General features: G+C 47.9%; 1 protein-coding gene across 10 annotated transcripts in view; it reads left to right on the top strand.

The window, feature by feature from the left end:
• Nucleotides 1–23,713, top strand: part of Prkag2 (protein kinase AMP-activated non-catalytic subunit gamma 2) — a 393,524-nt gene that overhangs the window by 293,510 nt on the left and 76,301 nt on the right. For 8 of the 10 annotated variants that reach the window (XM_052719488.1, XM_052719485.1, XM_052719487.1 and 5 more), the window contains one exon: nucleotides 3,335–3,543. In XM_052719488.1, the coding sequence (XP_052575448.1) occupies nucleotides 3,335–3,543 (209 nt within the window). Of the gene's footprint in view, nucleotides 1–3,334; nucleotides 3,544–23,713 lie in introns of those variants that run through there. The other 2 variants (XM_052719496.1, XM_052719495.1) reach the window with 2 other exon arrangements.

Genomic DNA, 23,713 nt, shown 5'->3' with positions numbered 1-23,713 from the left:
TTACTTTTCCTGTTGCTATGACAAAATGCTTGACAAACCAACGTGAGGAAGAAAGGGTCTGTTTTAGCTCACGCTATGGGACAGTCCAGTAGCACGAAAGGCTTAGTAGCAGGAGCTAAGGCGACTGGTCACATTGCTTCTGCAGTCTGGAAATAGACTGGATGCTGACACACAGCTAACTTTCCCTTTTGTCCTGTCTGGGACACCCAGTCCATGGGATGATGCCACCCACAGTTAAACCTCCCTGGGAGCACCCTAATAGACACACCTGGAGGTATGCTTCTCTGGAGAGTCTAAATCCAGTCAAATTGACAATGAAGACTAAACATCGCCCGCCATACCCACGTTATAGAGCATGGGAGCAGAAAAGATGTGAGGGGACAACTTTCCTTCTGCTTGTTCCCTTCCCTGGAGATGTCCCCTTCCAGGGACCTGCAGACATCTGTGGATTGGCAGGATGTGAGCACTATAAAATCCTTTCCCCTTCCTAAAACTCCAGATGGTATCATGCCATTCCAAGGGCTCCATGCCTCTTCTGCTTACCACTTCCTCACATGGAGAGGGTGGGAGGCTGACCCCTTCCCACCAGGCACCGTGCTGCCGTGACTCACCACGTGATAAACAGGTGGGTGTGTGAGATCTGCTTTCAAGATTAGCACTGCAGTAACCCAGTCACTCGGTGAGGAGAAGCAGGTCCGAGGAATGAACTAACGTGCTCGCCTGTGTGAGCATGCAGGTGCACATGTGTGTGGTCAGAGGACAGCCTTGGGTGCTGCTCTTCCGGCGATATCTACCTTGGTTTGGGGGTTTGGTGTTTTGTTTTGTTTGTTTGTTTGTTTGTTTGTTTGAGATAGGGTCTTGCACTTGGCCTGGAATTTTCCAAGTAGGCTAGGTGAGCCCCTGGGGTCCTCCTGTCTCTACCTCCCCAAACTAGGGTTCCAAGCACACAACCACTATACCTGGTTTTTGTTTCCTTTTGTTTGTTTGTTTGAAATGGTTTCTGGGGATCAAACTCGGGTCCTCATTCTTGCAAGCCAAACACTTTCTGACTGAACCTTCTCCCCAGCCCCACTTTGCAGACCGAGCCTTCTCCCCAGCCCCATGTCTGTAGTTTGGATCAGCAAAATGGCCTCCGCAGAGGCGCTTGTTCTTCTGGGTCTTTGAAAATGTGTCTGTGGATGTGGTTTGGACCAGAAGTTCTGAATGGAGACTAGGTAAAGATGCAGCCCCAGGGAATTTTGACTGTGCTCCACGGAGACCGGATATCAGTGCTTTCTGTCAGTGGGCCCAGGAGGAGTTGGAGGTCACGGAGAACTGCCCCTGTCTAGACGTGGAAACCCCAGACCTTAGAAGCGTCGCCAGTGACGATCCGTGTGTGTGTGTGTGTGTGTGTGTGTGTGTGTGTGTGTGTGTTTATCACAGGTTTTTTTCCCAATCCTGACCTGCCTGGCCCACCCTGCCCTGTTACACCTCATCAGCCCCTCCCCACCCCCTCACCCCCACCCACCCCCACCCATCCCATTAGGAGTTAGACATGTCCACAAGGGAAGCACCGAGGCAGGACTGGGTGTCTGGTTGAGACTAAGTGGAGAGAGTAAGGATGAAAGATTTCCTGTTTGACACTCACAAGTGGAGCTGGCCTGTTCTGACCTCACTATGAGGGGCAGGCTGGCATCCTGCTAGACTTGGTCAGCAACGTCGTGAGTTCAAGGCCAACCAGGGGCATATGAGACCCTATCTGAAAACAAAACAGAAGTCCAAAACCAAGGCATGGGTAGTGCCGTGTCCCCTCCACATTATGCAGGGCAGGGTCCGTCCCTATTTCTTCTGGCCTCTGGTGTTACCAGTCATCCTTGCCTTCTCTTTGTACATATATCACCCTCGGCTCCAAGGGTCCATTGATCGGTCTCTCACACACACACCCCCGCGCCCTGACCCCCCCGTGTGTTTGTGCACATGCATGCATCTGTGTCCCTTTATTTCTTCCTCTTCTTCTTTGTTCTTGTTCTCCTTCTCCTTCTCTCCTCCTTTTCCTCCTCCTTAATGACAGGGTCTTACCATGGAGCCCTGGCTAACCTGGAACTAACTATGGAAAACAGGCTGGCCTCGAATTCCCAGAGATCTGCCTACCTCCACCTCCTGAGTGCCATCATGCCCAGACACTTCTCTTGTGAGGACACTTACCATACTGTATCAGGCCCATCCCAACCCAGCAGAACCTCACCCAAACTTGATTAACCTAAAAAACCCCTATTTCTAAATAAAGTCGCATTCACAGTACTGGGCACTAGGCCTTAATGCATGCTTCCAGGGACACAATTTGACCCATAATAGTTAACTGGCAACCTAATGGGTATGCATGTGTGACGGTTGCCTATCAAAGACAGATCCCGGGACTGCAGGAGCTCTGTGATCTGAATAACTTTTACTCCTGGCAGATTCATATCCCCAGTCTCCCTGCAATTTTACATTGATACACGTTTTCCCTCCTCCCTTCTCCTGTCTATCTAAGGCCTCTGCATTTTAGAAGCCCCTTTTATGGCCAGCCTCTTCTGGCATGTACTTCACAACAAGGTCTCAAGACAGGATTATATTACCAGGAATGTTTATAGCCCACATCTCTTATGTGCATATTCTTCTGTATTGTGTGCATATTTCTGTATGTGTGGGTATGTATGTGTGTATGTGCACATGGATGTCAGAGGACAACTTTGAGTATCTTCTAAAACCTAGAACTCACTAAGTGGTTAGGCTGGCTGGCCGAGCCCAAGAATCTGTCTGTCTGTCTTCCTCTCCCCAGTGCTGAGATTATAAGTGTATACTACCATACCTGACTTTCTTATGTGGACTCCAGGCTCAAGTCCTTATGCTTGCAAGGCGAGCACTCTCCTGTTCACCCATACAGTCATGTGACTTCTTTAGCAGTGACTTTGGTTCTGTTGAGCTCTCTATTTCCCTATAAGCAAGCTCCACCAATGACTCCATGGTGTTTGCTGTTAGCACAAGCTTGGTAGGGATGGAGAAGAGAGCAAGCAGTATTGGCCAAGGGGAGGGCAAGTCCATGTGGAGGGGTGAAGAGGTCAGCCCGAACGATGTCAGGACTATATGAACACCCCAACACTGGGGCCTGCCCACACCTCACCAAGGATGGTGAGGCCGTTTCTGAACCCTGAACTTCTAAGAGGCTGTGAACACACGTAAGAAACTCTTCCCTGATTTCTGCATTTAATATTTCAGGTGTTTTGTGAGAGGAAGATACGGGCTCTCAGAAATAGAGAGCCTCCTCTTCTCTGCCAAGGCCGCACTTCTAACGCGCTCTGTCCTGTCCCTCCAGCCTCCAGCGTCTCCTCTTCTCCATCAACACCCACCCAAGTGGCCAAGCCTCACCCGTTTCCCCTGGAGTCCTACAAACAGGAGCCTGAACGCCTAGAAAACCGCATCCATGCTTCCCCACCGGACACCGGCCAGCGCTTCTGCCTGGCCTTTCAGAGTCCAGTGCGGCAGCCACTGGCATCCCCCCCACACCATGTTCCTCTAAGAACCGTAAGTCTGCACCTTCTTCCCAGGGTGGGGCTGGACTCAACTATGGGAGGGAGGACGGAGCTTCCCCACACCAGCTGAGGCTCCGGACTGCTAGCGTTTGTGAATTGTATTGTCATAAGTCACCGGCTAAGAGGAACATACAAGGTCCAGTTGACGCAGTAGGAATCAAAGGAGAAACTGGGTCATCCTCTCTACTTAGAGTATGATCAGGAGAAAGTCTGTTCCCTCCACTTCTTAAAACTCATGCTTTGGAAGCACCATTTGGATTTACCTTGACTAGGTTGCTAAACTGTCAACAGCAAAGCGGAGTAAGATTTTTTTTAAAAAAGGAAGGAAGGAAGGAAGGGAGGGAGGGAGGGAGGGAGGGAGGGAGGGAGGGAGGGAGGGAAGAAAGAAAGAAAGAAAGAAAGAAAGAAAGAAAGAAAGAAAGAAAGAAAGAAAGAAAGGAAGGAAGGAAGAAAGGAAGAAAGAAAGGGATTGTATTCTAGAGTTTTAAGGTCTGGCGTCACCTGACTTGAGGTAGGTTCTTAGAAAGTCACTTGGAGGAAGTGGGACAATATGTCTTGGTGGCTGTCAGAGGATTAGCTGAGAAGGTCTGGGGTTGTTGATGGAGGAGGCCAGATTCTCCCCCCACACCTGGATATTGCCCAAGCCAACACAGTCCCCCATGCATGGAGACCCTCCCACAGTAGCCTGTTTAGTTTGACTTAGGTACTCTCCGAGACCCAGCCTCATGCTTGAGCTCAGTGAGGACGTCCCAGCATAGACGGAGCCGTGTCATTCGGTCATGTTGGTTTCTCTTCCTGGGACATTGACAGAAAAGCACAGTCTGCCCTCCATGTCCACTGGAGATTTGTTCCAGGACCCCGAGGGTACCAAGAACCTTGTGTGCTTAATCCCTTTTATAAAGTGGCATGGTGCCTAGGCACATCCCCTGTAGATTGTTAAGCCGTCTTTGGAAAACATAATTGGTAACACAGTCCATGGCATGGTCAACCTATTGTATCGTTTAGACAGTCCTTCCAAAACATGCATATCCAGTACAGAGACAGCCTTGTTTCAAAAGTTTCCAGTCTGCAGTCTATTAGATCTGCAAGTGCAGAACGTGTGGAGAAGAAAGCCAAGGATCCCATACACTGAAGACTTAAAAGAGCACATTGCGTTTCCCCACAATTCTGAAGCTAAAAGTCCAAAGCCAGTGTTGGGGGGGTATGGGGGGTACAGGGGGGGCCTCCCGAGCTTCCTCCAGGCTTCCACCACTGCCCGGCTCCCTGGGTGATATTTTTTAATAGAAGTTTCCCTTTGGGAAGATGGAACAGTCTGGGAGATGGATCTTATAATGGTTCCATGACAGTGTGGATACATTTATGTCGTGAAACTGCGTGTTTACAATGATCCTCTGCTGAGACCTGTATCGTGTGCAGCTCATCACAGCAAAAGAATGATCCTGTCCATGGTACTTGAGTACTTAAAGCTGCAGAAAACCAGGGTGACTGACCACCCGGGCTCCCCACTGACGTTTGAAATGATGTGTTTCAGGAAGTGGAAAAGAAGGGCTGAGGAGATGACTTAGTAGGTTAGGCACTTGCCACACAAACCTAAGGACTCGGATTCAGATCTCCAGCCCCTATGCAGAAGCTGGGTGCAGTGGCACAAATCTGTCACCCCAGTTCTGGAGTGGGAGGGAGAGGAGGCGGCAAATAGGTTCTTGGAGATTGCTGGCCCTCCAACCTAGCTGAATTAACTAACTTGGGGTAAGCCTCCAGTTCAATGAAGTGACCCTGTCTCAAAATGTAAGGTGGAGAACCACAGAATACATCTGATGACCCCTCTGGCCTCCACATGCATGCTCACACACAAGGCACACACTCATGATAACACACGTGTTCACATGTATATCACAAATCGGAAAGGGAGGTCCCTGCTGGCTAGTTGCCATTAACACACCTAACCACCTGTAAATGCCATCCTGGGAGGGCTGCCCCCGCCTGGCACTGTCCACAGCCTCTGCAGCCACAGTGGAGCAGGTGGTATTTGAAGTTCATACAAAATTTGTCCCTTTATAATTGGGTTTTGTTGGATGTCTTTAATTTATGGGCTGTTCCTTAAGAGCTTGACTGATCGTGTTAATTTTGTTACTGGCATAATCTTCATGAAGAGATATGAGCTGCTTGAAGATTTCCGGGCCCTAAAAATATTTCAGCGTAATTTATCTCTGCTCTTCAGAATAAAGGCTCTTTCCATAAACAGGGACCATGAAGATCATTTTTTATAAGTCAGCTCCCATGAATTTTATTCTAAAGTTGGAAAGGGATGGGAGTGAATATTTCTCTTTAGTGACAGCGCTTATTGAAATCCTTTATTTATTCAGCAAATAAATACAGGCTGTAGATGTGTCTCGGTTGGTAAAGTGCTTGTCCAGAATGCATGAAGCCTGTGTTCAGTCTCAAGCACCACATAAACCAGGCTTGGTGGAGGGTTCTTATAATACTAGTATTTGAGAGGTAGAGACAAGAGGATCAGAAGTTCAAGGTTATCCCCACCTACCTAATAATACTAAAGACAGTCATGTCATCCCATTTCACCATGACCTCAGCAAGACTGCCTCTGAGCCCCTGCATGGCCAAGGGCCAAAGACATAGACTGTGTGAACTCTCTCAAGAAGCTTGATGTGGGGGCTACAGAGATGCTCCTGTGCTTGTGTATGGTCAGGTCCATTTTTCCACTCTTTTTTTGGGGGGCAGGGGGGTTCAAGACAGGGTTTCTCTGTGAAACAGTCCTGGCTTTCCTGGAACTCACTCTGTAGACCAGGCTGGCCTTGAACTCACAGAGATCTGCCTGCCTCTGCCTCCCAAGTGCTGGGATTAAAGGCTTGTGCCACCACCGCCTAGCTCATTTCTCCACTCTTACACAGATCAGGACCCACTGCCTAGGGAATGGTGCTGCCCATAGGGGTGATGCTTCCCACATCAATTTACTTAATTAAGACAGTCCCCCACAGACATTCACACAGGCCAACCCAATGTAGACAATCCCTCACTGAGACTCTTCCCAGATGACTCTAGGTTATGTCAAGTTGACCACTAAAGTGTGCCCATATTCACAAGTGTGCGAGTACAACACACACACACACACACACACACACACACACACACACACACACACACACTTTGCTGCCAAGCACTCCACTACTAAGCTAAACCCTTGGTCTTAGAATTTCACTTTGGGGCTATATCTTGAGTCAGAGTCCCTGCGAGCAGAGTTTGGGGTGTGAGTATTATTAAGGGAGTATCTCAGAAAGAGGGGAGGGAAGGGAAGACCCTAAGCCATGATATGGTTCCAGTGGAAACCGAGCTCTGCCCCATGAACTTGGATCTCCAGAACTGTGAATCAATGTAGACTTCTCTACTTCAGCAGCAGTTTGTGCCCAGCATTCCATCGTCGTAATACAAAGCTGATAAATACAGAGTCCAGCCTCGAGGATCTGGGGGGTCTGGTCTCCTGGAGCCCTCCCACCTTGGCCTGAAGAGGTTTGGTTGTGTTCTCATGTAGCCTCTTCACCCACTTGCATCCTTCACATCTCAGTCCTTTTGGACTACTCCATGAGCTTATTCAACTTTCCTTTCAGGGCAGGGGACGAGCTGACAATCTGGAGCATTCTAAGTGTGCATCTAGCCAAAGCCCCTCCTTTACCCTTAATTACCACTTCTAGGCTCTGCCTCATGGAACACAGTCAAATGGAGGAGGAAGGCTTCAACTTGAATTTGAGAGAAACAGTTCAGTCAGATAATAAGTTATTACTGTCTTAAGTCACTGAGTTATGGGGGCAATTGTTACATGATAATAGATAACTAACATTCATTTCCTTGTAGGAAGGTGACCTGAGCAAAAGATAATCTTTTTAAAAAAACGGCATCAACCAACTTCATCAGCAAGATCTCTAGTTTATCTAGTCTTGAATATTGGGGGGACCCCTAACCAGTCACCTTATATTTTGAGACAGAATCTTTCACCAAATCTGTGGCTCCCTTATCCAGCTAGAGTGGTTGGCCAGCAAGCCTTGGTGATCCTCTTGTCTCTTCCTCCCTAGTGCTGAGATTACAACTGCCTGGTTTTTATGTGGGCGCTGGGGGTTGAACTCAAATCTACATGCTAATACAACAAGCACTTTATGGACTGTGCCGTCTCCTCAACACAGCCTTATTTTATGTTAGACTTCTTAAGATAGAAAAGCTCTTTACTGTGGTTTGGTCATTACACATTACATACCTGTGGCATGCCATCAGCCTATGCCCATAAATACATGCAAACATGTACCAGTTAAAAACCCTTTCAGACAAGGTCTCATATATCCTAGGCTGGCCTCAAACTGTATAGCTGAGGGTGATCTTGAACTTCTGATCCTCCTGTTAAAACCCTGCAAGTGCTGGGATTGTGGGTCTGTGCTCTGTGCCTGCTTTATGTGGTGCTCAAGATCAAGCCCAGGGCTTTGTGCATACTACAAGCACTCTACCTAACAAGCCACATCCACTGCTCTACATTATTTTTTAATTGCAAAAGCACTCTTAAAAATCTATAACTATTTCAAATCACACGACATTAAAAAGTTTTGGTGTGTACTACTTTGGTTTTATATTTCTGTCTACCACTTGAAATACCCAGTGACAACCTAATAAGGACTTGCCTTGAATGTGTCTGTCCAGAGATGGCAAACTAACATCTCTATCACTCATTACTCACTACAGATTAGATGTTTTAAAAATAGCATGGGGGGATTGACATTGGGTCAAGAGGTGGGAGCTGCTGAGAGGGCTGATGAGGTGAGGGTCACAGAGCTGGAGCTTCTGCAGGTGTCGCTGTGACAACAGCCAGAGAACAGCTTGTCTCCTGGCTCCTAGAAAGAGGATTTTAGGCTGCGTTCTTCCTGGGTCCCTGCACTGTCCGGATCCTGAGTCCAGGAGCAGAAAAGAAGGCAGAGCCCGAGAAAGGAGCTCCATACAATGTCTCTGAGCAATGGCAGGTCTTCAAGAACAGTGTGTATTATTTGCTCCGGGGCTGAGTGCCAAGGATACACTAGGTCTTAGATCGATCTCTCTCTCTCTCTCCCCCTTTTTCTCCCCTTCCTCCCTCCTCTCCCCTCCCCATCTCTGAGTGGTAGGATACAGGTGTGTGTATGCCCATCACACCTGGCTTCCTTGATGCTGGGGAGCAGAGTCAGGGCTGCGGATGTGCCAGGCACACACTCTGCCACCTTAGCAAACCCTTCCTCCTGCCTGCCTCTCCCATTCCCCAGGAACTCAGAAGGGAAATAATGCTCAGCTCTTATTCCCTAAAACCCCCTTATTTGTGGAGTGCTGCCCTGGGCAGTGAGTACTCAAGACGATTTTGATGACCCCTGCCCTGAAAGTCTCCCCAGCAGGAGGAAGGGGTCCCACAGAGTAGCTCTGGAGCTAAGGCAGTCAAGGGAGTGTTTCCCCTTTCCTCTTGATGACAGAACTCACAGATGGGGGAGGGACTTCTGAATGTCCACAGGACATGAGGCCATACTCAGCACTGTTTCAATCATAGAGATACAAAAGTAGAGTAAATGAAAATGGAGATTTCCAGTCTGACTTTCCTCTTCACCTATGGAGCCAGCACACCTCATGGTTAAATCCATGTCAGTCCAGGATCTCCAACCTGACAAAAGCCAACGTAGGATCTTCCTTGAATTGTTCCATCTTAAATGAGTAGCCCTGCCCTTGGCTAAGAGAGACCATGTTTAGGATATTGGTGTCATATGGAGATGGGGCATTCCTCACAGCTTCCCATAGCAATCTTCCAAAAGTCCCACTGCTGTGGGTGGAATTACAGTCACCGTCTGCCCTATACTGAGCTTATGGAATAGAAAGTATCATCTACCTCAGCCTCGGACCTTAATGCTGGTGTTTCTTATATAAGAAACCATCATGGGATACTTCACATCCATGTTTATTGATGTATTGTTCACCATAGCAAAAAAAGGGAACCAACCTAGGTATCCCCCAACAGATGAGAGGATAAGGGGCATGTGATGTAAATATACATGATGGAATTTTATCCAGCCATGAAGAAAAAGGAAATCACAATGTTTGCAGGAAGATCGGTTGAATGGGAAATTATTCTGCTAATGAAATAAACCAGACTCAGACAAATACCATTCTTCTCTGACATGTATATCCTGAAGTTTAGTTTTATATGTATATGTATGCGTGTGCGCGTTTGTGTGTGTGTGTGCGCGTGCGTGCGTGTGTGACATGAAACAATCATGAGAGGAAAAGAAGTCTTCAAGGGAGGTTGAAGAGGAAGAAAGGGAAGGAGAATAGAATACACGTGACATTAAGGGAGAAGGGGAGGGAGAGGGCCAGCAGGAGGGCAGACACAGAGTCTGGAGAGTGAGGGAGAAACCCAACCAAAAATATATATGAAAATACCATAACAAAGTCCATCACTTTGTGCACTATTTTTTTTAATCAAATGAAGGAAGAAAGAAAAAAAGAGGTGGGAGAAAGATGGACGAAGAGTGAATGGAAGGGACCAGAAGGAGAAGGAAAGGGGGAGGAGAGATGAAGGAAGGAAGGAAGGAAGAAAGGATCATAGTCCAAGCCAGGGGTGGGAGCCAGATGGCAGGGTTACTGAGAGAGTGTGAGATGGCAAAGCCCGGGCCGAGAGTGTGGGCTGGTGTATCGCCAGGCATGGTGTGAAGAGAAGTGAGGATGAGCCAGAGGGAGACAAGGAGAGAGATTTCTGTAGTGATGAGGGTGGCTGAAGCATGTTAATGAGCTGAAGAAATGCCTTCACAGCTCCGTACCCACAACCCCTTCACCCCGCGCCTCTGCTGGAGGAGACATAGTGCTTGCCTCTGCCTGTGACAAGGACCCAGTAAGGTCATTATGCACAATTACTCATCTAAGGGCTCAGCTGCTGGCAGATGTGGACGCCAAGATTTGAATCACAGCAACTGGGCTCCGCAGCCGAGTTCTTAGCATAGTTTCACACCCTCTGAAGACGAGTGCCGGCATTTTGCCTCTCCACCTCATGGTGACTCAGCCTCTCAGTTCATATACCGAACTCAGGGCTGGGCCCACTGTGCGAGCCCAAATTACTCAGGGTCAGAGAACCTGAGCTCGCTTTACCCAGCAGGGATGCATAAGGAGATGATCTGGCCACGGGCGTGTTTACCAGGTGTTTGGAAGGGTCTACACTTGGCTGTACAGTGTGCTTTGATCTTGCAAGGGGGAGGTCTTTTGCCTCTCCCCTTGGCATATTATAAAAAGCCCTTTTGAATAAACCTCTGTGCTGTTGGGTATTGACCCAGGCCCTCCTGAAGCTGTCTCTCTCCTCATTGCCTAGGTCTATCTTTCTGGCTGATATTTTCTCATTCCTCTCTCCTCCACCCAAGAACCCTTTGATAGGTGGGAGCAGGCCAGAGCTGGTCTCCCCACAGACTCCCACAGCCCACGCTGTCCCGTGAGCCACATCTGGCCCATCACTTCATTTTGTGAAGTTTGATTGGCACACACTCACCCTCTCATCTCTTCCCTGTGTCGTCTCATACTAAAAGCAAAGCCCGGCAAACCCTAAGGGATTTCCATGCGGCCTTTCTTCAGAAGTTTGCTAATCCCTGGCAAATCCATGCCAGAGCTTCCCTTTATACTGATATGCAATTAATTGTGAGAAAGTCCAGTACAAAGGGCAGTGAACCTGGTCCCCAGAAATACAGGAGACAAGTAGATGAGCTTTGCTCTGAGACTGTGAAACCAGGCCCAGCACAGAGTGCTGTGGGCTTGGCCACCAGTCCTGCCTCCCAGGAGACCTGAGAACCTGACTGCACATGGTATTGGAAACCAGTAGTCTGTGCAATTCGGGTTCAAAGCCTGTGACTCCTCTCCCCCAGAGCATTATAAAATTATACAAGTCACTTCAAAACTGATGGAGGAGGTTGGGTAACAGGGTTAGGAAGATGGAAGGGATTTGCATGTCCTTGAGTGAGAACGGGCTGCATTTGAAGGCAGGGGCACAGGTGGTCATCATAAACCTGTCACTGCCTTCTCTTGCATGGTTTTTAGAGAAGAGTTAATGTTTAAATGTAGAATGTCAGTCCGAGGCCCCTAGGGTAAAAGGCTCGATCCTCAGAATGGTGGTGTTGTTAGGTGGTGGGATAGCCTTTTGCTTGTTTGTTTGATTTTTGGGGTTTTTTTGGTGTTTCAAGACAGGGTTTCTCTGTGTAGTTTTGGTGCCTGTCTTGGATCTCACTCTGTAGACCAGGCTGGCCTCAAACTTACAGAGATCCACCTGGCTCCGCCTCCCGAGTGCTGGGATTAAAGGTGTGCGCCGCCGCCGGCTGTGCCGTAGCCTTTAAGAGATGGACCTTGCAGGAAGATGCTTAGATCACTAGGAACATTTATTTGAAGAAGATAGCAGGGCCCAGCCTCTTCCTCTGTCTTCTCCCCCTGGCTTGTAACGTGAGTGGTGTGACTCTGCTGCATGCTCCTGTCCTGATAAGCAGCCTTGCCAGCAACTCAGAACAGTGAGCCACACACCAGAACTCCCAAACTGAGCCAAAACAGTTCAGAGTTGATGACCTCAGGTATTTTGTCATAGGAAGAGAAAGCTAGCCTATACAAGTACACGGGCTACACTTGCCTCTGGTAAAAGGATTCCTTTAGGGGCTGGGGACATGATTCAGTGGGTGAAGTACTTGAAAGGCAGACATGAAGACCAGAGTTTGGATCCCCAGAACCCACATAGATGCTAGGTAGGTGTGGGACTCACATATAATTCCAGCACTCAGAAGGCTGAGATGGGATTCCCCAGGGCAAGCGGGCTAGCTAGACTCGTTGTATGGGAAGCTTTGAATTCAACTGGTAGACCCTGCCTCAAATAACATGGAAACCAATTGAGGAAAACTCTGGCTATCAGCCTTGGGTCTCCATGGGTGCACAAATATGTTCAGGCACCTATACACATATGTACATGCATACACGTCATACATACTGGCACATGTAAAAAATATTAATTTTCTAAAAAGATTTCATTAGTAACAAATTGTAGGGTAGAATTCATAAAAGGAACTAAATCAGCAACTGAGAAATAAAGCAGCAGCCATGGGACAGCCATGTGCTGCATTGAGGCGGCAGAGGCGGCACCTTCTTAGAGGAAAGCACTAATTTAAGAATCATTATGTGACAAGGTCGGCTAGGCCAGGTGCTTCCCAGTTATGTAGCATGTGGGAGGAGGGGTGAAAGGGTAAGTGACACTGTCATTCAGTTATCTAGGACAGTACAGTAGGTGAAAGGCAAGCTCTACTGGGCACTGTTGAGTGATTTTTTCCTGGGGAGACATTAACAAGCATCTCTTCACCACAGACAGAGTAACAATCAAAGATCAAAGAAACCACTCCACCCAAGTCTAGCTTAATAAACTATTGAGTTTATTGAGGTTCCTCATAGCCTCATGGGTAACTCAAGGCAACCACATCACTGGAAGGTCACTAGCATGAAGAGGACGCAAGAAAACTGCATGTCTAAACTTCAGAAGAGGCAGTTTTACTGCTTGTATAACCTTAGGAGGGGTCCTGTGAATCTTGTAATTTCAGGAGCTTCTTAAGCCTTGTGGGTTTCCCTAGCTTCCAGATCCTCCCTTCTTCTTCTAGGACAGAATGTTTCATTGGGGGAGGAAATGATTTGTTTCTTTTTTATTCCTTTGTAACATCCGAGGTATCAGGGGCCAGCATCTTAAAGTCTGAAGTAGAGACGATGATGTGGGGGGAGCCAGAAGTATTTACCTCAGATTAAGTCAAAGGGATCAAGACTCAGCACACCAGGTGTGGATAAGCAAACAGTTAACTTCTAAGAAGAGAAACCTCTTTGCCAATATATTTGTGTGAAAATGCACCAGCGTTGGGGGTGAGGGTTGGGGCTGAACATTAAATGGTGGAAAAATTGCTACTGCCCACTCATGCACCATGGATTGCTCACCTCAATTTGCATCTAGATGAGAATTCCTTCAGCTCAGAACTGGGGCTGTCACCTCACTCCCAGCACTTAGGAAAGCATTAACTGGAGCCGGTGAAATGTCGTTGGTACAACAGCGACACAAACCATAACACCGGTATTAATAGTGTAGCCTTAATGATGTTGTGGAAATGAGCCGCGGCCGCGGCGGTGGTGGAAAAGTCCAGGACAGGCCTCCTCTGCAGTCCCCCTGAGCACTCAGGCATGCCTGGTTAATGAGTGACCACCCACTCCCCTCTCCCTGGCTACAAGAGATGGCCCTATAACCCATATTTTCTTCTTTTTGATGCTTGGTGGGGGCCCCTAATGCATCGCTGTGTGGGGTCCTAAGGACTGTGCTGCCCTGCGTGGGTGTAACTGCAGGAGAGAGAGGGCATTTGTGCAGGTCAGAAATGAAGGCAGGTGGCCCTGCAGAGCGCCTCTCGAGAAAAGTCTCCATCTGGGATTTCTTTCCATCCACAGGCTTCCAGGATGCACACTGCAGCCGGAGTCCCCCACAGGCTTGCCTCTGCTCTTGGATAGGTTGGCGAGGTTCCTCTGCTCTCGGGGTTGGATCCGATGGAGCCGTTCCTTTGCTTTCTTTGCGTTTAATGGTCTTCGTATTGGAAGCCTCTGGAGAGGTGTTTCATTCTTCTAGAGATACCATTCTGTGGGTGGGCAAGAGGACTCAGTGGGTAAAGGTGCTTGCTACTGAGTCTAGTGACCAGAGTTCAGTCCCTGGAACCACGTGGTGGAAAGAGAAATAGCTCCTACAGGTTATCCTCTGACATCCATAGGAGTGCCATGGCACATACACACCCACACAGAGAGATAAGCACACACACACACACACACACACACACACACACACACACACACACACACACACACACACGCACGTGCTCTCGCACATACCCACACAAAAAATTGCAATAGACTAAAAATAAAAATAACATTCTGAGCCCACACCTGAAAATCCTAGCACTATCCAGCTAACACAGGAGGATCAAGAGTTCAAGGCTAGGCTAGGCTGCATAGCAAGACCCTGTCTTGATGTGGGGAAAGAAGGGCTGGAGAGATGTCTCCGTGGTTAAGAGCACTTGCTGTTCTTCCAGAGGACCTGGCTTCTAGTCCCAGCACCCATTTGCCAGCTTACAACCACCTGTAACTCCAGTTCCAAATAATCCAACGCCCTCTTGTGGCTTCCACAGGCACTGCACACACATGGTACATAGACATAGGCAGGCAAACACTCATACACATAAAAAAATAAATCTTAAAGCAAACAAAAAACTTACACACATAAATAAATAAAATAAAATTCCTATTCTTCTACAAACTTTACTTTGAGGCTCATTTCTCTCTTTTAATATCAGCATTCCTCTTTCCTATGGACAGTTCTGGAGATGCTGGCACACAGTGTGACCACCACAGCATTCCTCTTTCCTGTGGACGGTTCTGGAGATGCTGGCACACAGTGTGACCCCCCACAGCATTCCTCTTTCCTATGTGTTCTGGAGATGCTGGCACACAGTGTGACCCCCCCACAGCATTCCTCTTTCCTATGGACGGTTCTGGAGATGTTGGCACACAGTGTGACCCCCACAGCATTCCTCTTTCCTATGGACAGTTCTGGAGATGCTGGCACACAGTGTGACCCCCCACAGCATTCCTCTTTCCTATGGACAGTTCTGGAGATGCTAGCACACAGTGTGACCCCCACAGCATTCCTCTTTCCTATGGACGGTTCTGGAGATGCTAGCACACAGTGTGACCCCCACAGCATTCCTCTTTCCTATGGACGGTTCTGGAGATGCTGGCACACAGTGTGACCCCCCACATCATTCCTCTTTCCTATGTGTTCTGGAGATGCTGGCACACAGTGTGACCCCCCACAGCATTCCTCTTTCCTATGGACGGTTCTGGAGATGTTGGCACACAGTGTGACCCCCACAGCATTCCTCTTTCCTATGGACGGTTCTGGAGATGTTGGCACACAGTGTGACCACCACTGGCTGTGCACTTTAAATAGTTAGTGGCAAGTCCAATGCTCTATTTTACCACAGTTTTTAAAAACTTAAATTTTTCCTTGATGGCATAGAGAAGAGCTTAAAGAATAAAACCAGAACTTGTAAATGGATACAGAGCTGCATTGTGATGTCTTACCACCTGGCCTACATTGTCCCTTCATCACAGACACGGAGATAGATGACAGGGTACAGCCTCTTAGAGACTGTTCAGCATATCACCTTTTCACTTAATGTTTACCTACCTGTTTATTGATAGGTAAAGTTGTAGGTTCCAGGCTGGCCTCAGACTCACAGTCCCACATCCCAGCCTCCCAAGTATCAGTTGGCAGGTGTCACCACCACACTGAATGCTCTCATCAGGCCCCCTTGGTTGTTGGGAGAATGTTTTTGTTCAAAGCCTCAATTTTGTCAAGTTTAGTCAATACTCAATACTGAATAAGACTTTGTCCTCTTTAAATTATTCAACCAGTTGTCATTCCTATGCAGCCCACAGGTAAGATGGATGGATGGGTGGGTGGGTGGATGGATGGATGGATGGATAGGATAGGATATATATGGTCTTGGTGAGCCTGGCTTGGGGAGCATGTGTACCACTGCTGTCATGGCAGAAATCGGGTTGACCTTTGGATGAAAGTAGTGCACTTCACTAGAGTTGCTCACTAGTGATCAGATTCAGAGGAAGAATTGAGGATGTCACATTTTGGCACCTGATAGGCCATGGAAGGCTCTGGGCATTTGCCTGCCAAAATTTCACTCCAGACTTGGGGGTCAGGAAGAGCAGAAGATGGGGTTCTCGTTAGCTGTTCTTATTCCTAGAGTTGAACTTGGCCACTCCCCTTTTTAATGTCTAGCAACTGAAGTTCAGCTTGGGGAGACCTGACAGCAGACTGTGGAACTGTAGCACCTAATAGTCTGGTTTTCTGTTGCCATTAACGCAAGGCCACAGACCAGGTGGGTCTCAACAGAAATGGCTCAGCATTCTGATCCAAGGTCAAGGGTGCATCTGATGGTGGCCTTCTTACTGGCAGAGTCCTTAGGGTGGCACAAGGCACATGGCAAACAACAGGACACAGGTGTGTGTGTTCTCTGGGGTCTCCCCCCTCCACTTCCTCCCCGCCTCCGCCATTTCCCTCATCTTCTTTCCCTCTCCTCCTACGGGGTCTCATTTTCCCAAGCTAACTTGATCGCCCCCCCTCTCCTCCCCCTCCCCCCCCCCCCCCCCCCCCCGCCTCCACCACCCAAATCCTGGGATTGCAGGAGCATTGTAACACACCTTGTTTTCTGCAGTTCTGGACATAAAATATCCACACCATGTCTGGTCTCAAAACCAGGGCTTCGTGCGCGCTAGGCAAGCACTCTCCCAACTGCGCTACACCTCGGCCCCTGGTCTTTCTCTCCTATAAGCCACCAAGATTTAATCAGGGTTTCCCACCCCTGATTATCTAATCCAGGCCCCACCAGTAAATGCTAAATTGGATTAAGTCTCCACCCTTTTAATACCTCACAAGCTCCAGTGTGAGCTTTGGAAGGAACAAACCATACTGGCCCACGGCACTGCCAGCATTTCACAACCCCCAACTGGATAGGGTATTAGTGTAGCTTGCCTGTTAAGAACGGAAGCATGAGCTGTAGAAATAACTTTCTGTTCACTGTGTTTGATGTGCTTGCGCACAGCTGCGGTATGCCCCGAGGAGGCTGTGTCTAGCACTCCAGAAGTAAGCATAAGTGCCAGCCTCATAGAGCTTGGTCTCCAAAGCTCAAGAACACCATCCTTCCGACCCCCTGGGCACATGGCTGTAGATGCCGCTGTTTGCACACCACCCGCCTGCCTCTTCAGCCTCTCAAATGGGCAGCTGAAGAAAAGGGCTGTGTTCCCACCAGGTGTGAAGCGTGGACTGTTCAACCTTGTGTTAGGTCCACAGGCAGCTGACATGACCAGGCCAAGACCCCTGTGTGAGGACATCTGTGTGATGTGAGAAAGAAGCTCCAGCGTGAACACTCGTCCATTGCCCTCCTCTGAGGCAGAAATGCAAACAGAAAGGGCTTTTAGCACTTGTGTCTCTAGGAACTCAGCCTCCAAGCGCCTGGTCGGCAGGCAGCTTGTTGGCGAGACTTGAAAGCGAAGGGAGTGTTCAGGCTGTGGATTCCCCTGAATGAGGCAAGGTCCATTTTCAGTTTTTTTGAGATAGAGGCAAGAGCTAGAAACAGCAGTAGAACAGGAATGTGTTGTGGGGGCGGGGCCACAATCTTTGTCTACGTAAAACACAAATGTAGACGAAGAGGATGTTTGTTTATTTTTATTTATTATTTGGGAGGGTCCATTTCCACAGCATGTGTGTAGAGGTAGAGGGAAACTCTGTGGAGTCAGTTCTCTCCTTCCACCTTTATGTGGGTTCTGGGGATGGTACCCAGGTCACCGGCCTGGTACAAGCACCTTCACCCAGGAACCATCTCACTAGCCCTAGAATGCTTTTTAAATCACCACCGAGATCAAATGTCAGACGATCAATTGCATTTACACATATATGTCATGGGGCTGCAGCCCGGTTGGAAGAGCACCTACCTGGCATGCACAAAGCCCTGGGTTTGAGCCCCAGCACCATATAACCTGGGTTGGATCACTTGCACCTGTAATCCTTGCACTCTGGGGTAGAGGCAGGAGGATGAAAAGTTCAAGGTCATGCCAGAAATGGTGGCGCACGCCTTTATTCCCAGCGTCTGGGAGGCAGAGGCAGGAGAATCTCTGTGAGTTCCAGGCCAGCCAAAGCTACTTGGTGAGACCCTGTCTCGAAAAACGAAACAAGAGTCGAGGTCGTTCTCAGCTATATATGGAGTTCAAAGTCAGCCTGGGAGACATGAGATTTATCCTTAAAAAAAAAGATTAATATTTTGTTGAGGTCATAAGAAAAGGTCACATCTCAGCGGGTCCATTAGACCGGGGTTGATGGCTCCGAACTAAACGGCATCACTAGTAAAGGTTAACGAAGACAACAGACCACAGCAGTCCCCTGCGGGTCAGGAGAGCCACAGACTCTCCTGAGGGGCAGTGTGGGATCGGGACCGTGTGCTGGTCAGTTCTAGTCCATTTACATCTCATCCCATGCTGTCACCTGACATTCTGGTGACCTGGGCTGTCATCAGCCAGGAATTAGAAGATACTGTGTCTCATCTCCAACCTAGACTTATGATATCAACAGGCACTGCCAGATCATGTCATCTGTCCCCTCATCCATCCACACCACAAACAGCCAGATGTGTTTATTGGTTGGTCCAGAGCCATCTCACGCACACGGTGGAGACAATCTTATTTCATGCCATGAATGCTGAATGCCGTCTGATAATTTTGATGGCAAATGATGTGTGACATTTCATGTTCTTAAAAGCCTTCAATGGGCTTAGAGAATGCACAGGATGACTCTTTGTGGTTGCTCTGGGATCTGTGGCATAATTTTTTCCACAGTTCTTTGTGATATTGTTTCTTCTTTCTTTATAAGTGAATTTAAAATGTTCTGCACACTTTACTTCTTAAAGCAAAAGACAGCCCAGCTCACCACAGGCCACTGCAGCTGGTCCCTCCTGCATGATTACAAGATATAAAATGAAAGCTGTCTGTCCAAGCCCACTGTCCATGCTATTCGGAGTCAGGCCTACCTAGACCCTTTAATTCCCTTTCATCTCAGGCCTGTAAAGAACATATTTCTACTCTGACAGGTAAAGAACCACACTTCAGAAAAACAGTCTCTGCCCCCAATTTTATGAGCAGTGAGTGGTGAAGATATGACTTGAACCTGTAAGATCCGTTTTTGCCAAACCTAGCCTGCCCGAGCATTGGGCGGGGCATGCAGCCCGTTGGCGTGAGATGCAGAGCGGATCTGCTGCACCATTGCTGTGAAGGCTGTGACTGGGGTCCAGAGGAAACACAGGTGTACAGTTTCAGTCTGCCTTATCCTCAGCACCGTTTATTTCATCCAGTTGACAGACGTTCCAGCTACTTGTTTTGACTGAGAAAAATCTCTAGAGTTTTAACTAAGATTAGCAGTGGGCTGTGGGGGTGGGAGGTGAGTGCCCTCCCAAGAGGTAACTTTTGCACTTTGGGGTTCCATGTTGTTCCTTGAATTAAGCTGCAGGTAATGAAGTCAAGTCATGTGTGATTCCTAAATCAGGAAACAGCATTTAGAATTTTTACTCTGCTCATGCCACCCAAGTATAACTATCCTTCAAAGACTTATGCTTCGCTAAATATGTCATGAGATTAAGTTTTTTTTTTTTGGTTTTTTTTTTTTTTTTTTTTTTTTTTTGGTTTTTCAAGACAGGGTTTCTCTGTGTAGCTTTGTGCCTTTCCTGGAACTCACTTGGTAGCCCAGACTGGCCTCGAACTCACAGAGATCCGCCTGGCTCTGCCTCCCGAGTGCTGGGATTAAAGGCGTGCGCCACCACCGCCCGGCTTAAGATTAAGTTTTATAGCCCGGCGGTGGTGGCGCACGCCTTGAATCCCAGCACTCAGGAGGCAGAGCCAGGCTGATCTCTGTGAGTTCGAGGCCAGTCTGGTCTATAGAGCAAGATCCAGGACAGGAACCAAAGCTACACAGAGAAACCCTATCTCGAAAACAAAACAAAACGAAAAGATTTGGTTTTATGTGCATTGGTGTTTTGTCTATATGTGTGACTGTGAACCACATGCTTGCAGAACTCTCAGAGGCCAGATGTCTTGAACTGTAGCTCCAGGTGATTGTGAGCCTCTGTGTGGATGTCAGGAGCCCTCTGCAAGAGCAGCGAGTGCTGCGAACCGCTGAGCCCTCTCTCCAGCTCCAGAAAGCCTGTTATGTGCTGTCATCCTCTATCAGTTTTAGTTACATCCAGTTTTTGATGACACATCGGGTTCCACATCTCTGTTTCTCTGTGGTTATAACAAACAATGATATGTTTATTCGTTTTAAAATCTCATAGCAAGGCCAGTGAGATGCTCCATGAGGAAAGGTGCTTGCCACTCAAGCCAGGCTCAATCCCTGGAGCCTGCCTACATCGAGGGAGAAAAAACTGTCTGCCAAAAGTTGTTCTCTGACCTCCACAAGCACACGGCAGCACGCATGTGCCGGCACTCACCCATACACAACATGCTAATAAGAAAGGAATTTTGGAACTTTAATCTTTTTTAAAAGATTCACTTATTTTTATTTTATGTGAATGACTGTTTGCTTGCATGCATGTTTGTGCACCACATGCATGACTGGTACCCATGGAGATCATAAGATCCCCCTGGAACTCTGTGGTTAGTTGGTTGTGAGGCACCATGTGGGTGTTGGGAACTGAACCCAGGTCTCTGGAAGAGCAAGTGCTCTTAACTGCTACGCTATCTCTCTAGTTCCATAGGATTTTTTGTGTTGTGTTGTGTTGTGTTGTGTTTTAATCTTGTCCTAGTGAGGTTTCTATTGCTGTGCTAAACACCATGACCAAAAACAGCTCGGGAAAGAAAGGGCTCATTTCAGCTCACATTCTATCATGAAGAGAAGGGTAAGGCCTCCAGAACTGATACGGAGACCATGGAGGAATGTTGCTTACTGGCTCGTTCTTCATCGCTTGCTCAGCTCGCTTTCTTATACTCCCCAGGACCACCTTGATCAGGAACGACATTGCCAGCAGTGATCTGAACCCTCCCCTATCAATCATTAATCACTACAATGCCCCCACAGACCTGCCCACAGGCCAATCTGACAGAGGCAGTTCCTCAGTTGAGAGTCTTACCTTCCCAGAAATGTCTAGGTTTATATCAACGTTGACAAAAACAAAAACTAACCAGCACAAATCTTAACAGCAATAAGCATCGTGTTGTCCTACTAAAATTTCAGGTTTAAAAAAAAAATCAGATTTAGTTTTCCATCAAATCACAAAAATTCCAGAGTTTAAAAAGCAGTTCATAGCCGGGCGGTGGTGGCGCACGCCTTTAATCCCAGCACTCGGGAGGCAGAGCCAGGTGGATCTCTGTGAGTTCGAGGCCAGCCTGGTCTCCAAAGCGAGTTCCAGGAAAGGCGCAAAGCTACACAGAGAAACCCTGTCTCGAAAAACCAAAAAAAAAAAAAAAAAAAAAAAAAAAAGCAGTTCATTATTGGACATGTCAAATGGATAAAAGTGAGTTTGACTGTAACATCTGTCTATTTCTGTATCCAGTTAGTAAGTGGATATATTATACCGTGTGTGTTTAGTATGTTCAGGATGGTCTGGCCTAAGATGCAGGCTGGGTAGTGGGCTGGAGGGTGACAGTGTGTACTCAGCTTGTCCTCAGAGTCATGCTGTTTTGATTTGTCCTTTAAAGCCATAAGATAACTGTTGTTCTCTTCAGAAAAGAATGCCAAGGAAATAGCACTTGAATAGGAAAGAATATAATCACATGTTCACAGATTGCCAAAGTAACACCTGTAGTGTGGACAGCTAGCTCTCCTCAGGTTTGACTTGGGAACTTTACATTTCCAAGACCAAACTCAGCCACAACATGTGCCAGGCTTCTTTGACATGTCTCCTCCTCCCTCATCTGGCCACAGTGTCCTATCTGGCCCTTTCTCCCTGTCAGACTGAGGACAGTAAGAGTTAGGGGAAAGTGATAAGGCCCAGCTGTCTGGCCCTCCATGCTGCAGAGGGGACCCCCAAGTGAACCCCTGTGTCTTTGACTCTGAGTGACAGATCTGCTTGAAACCTGTGGTCTGGCACCTGCACGGCTCCTCCAGGGGTTCTGAGGAATGTTCCTGTGCTCTTCATTAGCCCAGCTGCCCCTACAGCGCCAGAGTCTGTTGGGCCTCCTGGGGCAGTGCCCCGGAGCTCACAGCTCACAATCTGATGAAGTGCTGAGGGGCTGACCGCAGTGAGGGGAGGGAGGGGCAAAAGAGAACACAGTCAACTTGTCTGGGTACTAAAGCTTTTCAAGAAACTCTTCTAGCCAGACCGAGTGGCCTCGGCTTCTAATCCCGGCTCCTGGGAGGCTGAAGCAGGGCCTCAGTTCAAGGCCAGTTCGTGCTTGTGCTACAGAGTAGGTCATGGCCACTCGGAGCAACCTAAGGAGAGTCTGTCTCAAAATAATCTTTATAAATGTTTAATTAAAAATGGAGCTGGGAATGTAACTCAGTGGTATAGCACATGATTAGCATGTGTCAGTCCCTTGGTTCAATTCCCAGCACTGGCTTCTCCTCCAGAAAAGCTTGTATTTGATTGGTTTTCTTGGGGGGTGGGGGGGGGATTCTTGATACCAAATTTCTCTGTCTCAAAGACTGCATCGCTGTTTAGGACAATTACAAGAAAATAATACAGCCGGTGGGGGGGTGGGGTGGCACACGCCTTTAATCCCAGCACTCAGAGGCAGGTGGATCTCTGTGAGTTTGAGGCCAGCCTGGTCTACAGAGTACGTTTCAGGACAGGCTCCAAAGCTGCACAGAGAAAAGATCCTGCCTTGAAAAACCAAAAAAAAAAAAAAAAAAGACAAAAGAAAAGAATATTACTCCAAACTTAAATTGCAAGTTGCATTCTCTTTAGGCGAGTGATGAAACAGAATAGAATTATAGACCGGAGCCACAGTGTTTGTGCCCAAGACAACCAAGATGTATTGGCAAAGACCTTGGATAAACAACCACCCAATAGCTGGATAGTTGTGGCAGCGTCTCTTGGTGGCGCCTGTGACCCTGGCCACTTTGCTCTGCCTCCATGAAGACTCCACCGTGGCAGCTAGCAGCTTCCTTTGTCAGGCGCCTGTGTGCTCATTCTTTGTAAAACTCGCTCTCTGTGGGAAGGAGAGCAGAGTGCCTCAGGCTTGGAGGCAGAGCTGCCCGAGGCAAGGGCTTGAGTCTGTGGAACAGTTGATAAACCCAGGCGCTTGATGTCGCAGGAGGCTAAGTTTGCTTTCTTAATGCCCATACAGAATGATAGTTTCCCAGAGCACAGAGTAAGGGTTAGAGTTATTGCATGCATGAGGCCCTAGGCTTAGTCCCTTAGCTCTACACACAAAAGAGAAAATGTCACATATGCCCTGTAATATATGAAATTACCATGTGCCAATTTAAAAATATTAGTGAAATGAGATAGATTTAAGGAATACCTTCTATAAAACAAAAAATAGTTTAAAAAAATATGTGGACTACAGAGCAC

This window comes from Peromyscus californicus, unplaced genomic scaffold (assembly GCF_007827085.1).
Source record: "Peromyscus californicus insignis strain IS unplaced genomic scaffold, ASM782708v3 Scaffold_6__1_contigs__length_162567912, whole genome shotgun sequence".
Classification (NCBI taxonomy): Eukaryota; Metazoa; Chordata; class Mammalia; order Rodentia; family Cricetidae; genus Peromyscus; species Peromyscus californicus.
Note: the sequence above shows the minus strand (reverse complement) of the source record. Positions and strands in the feature narration are given on the sequence as shown.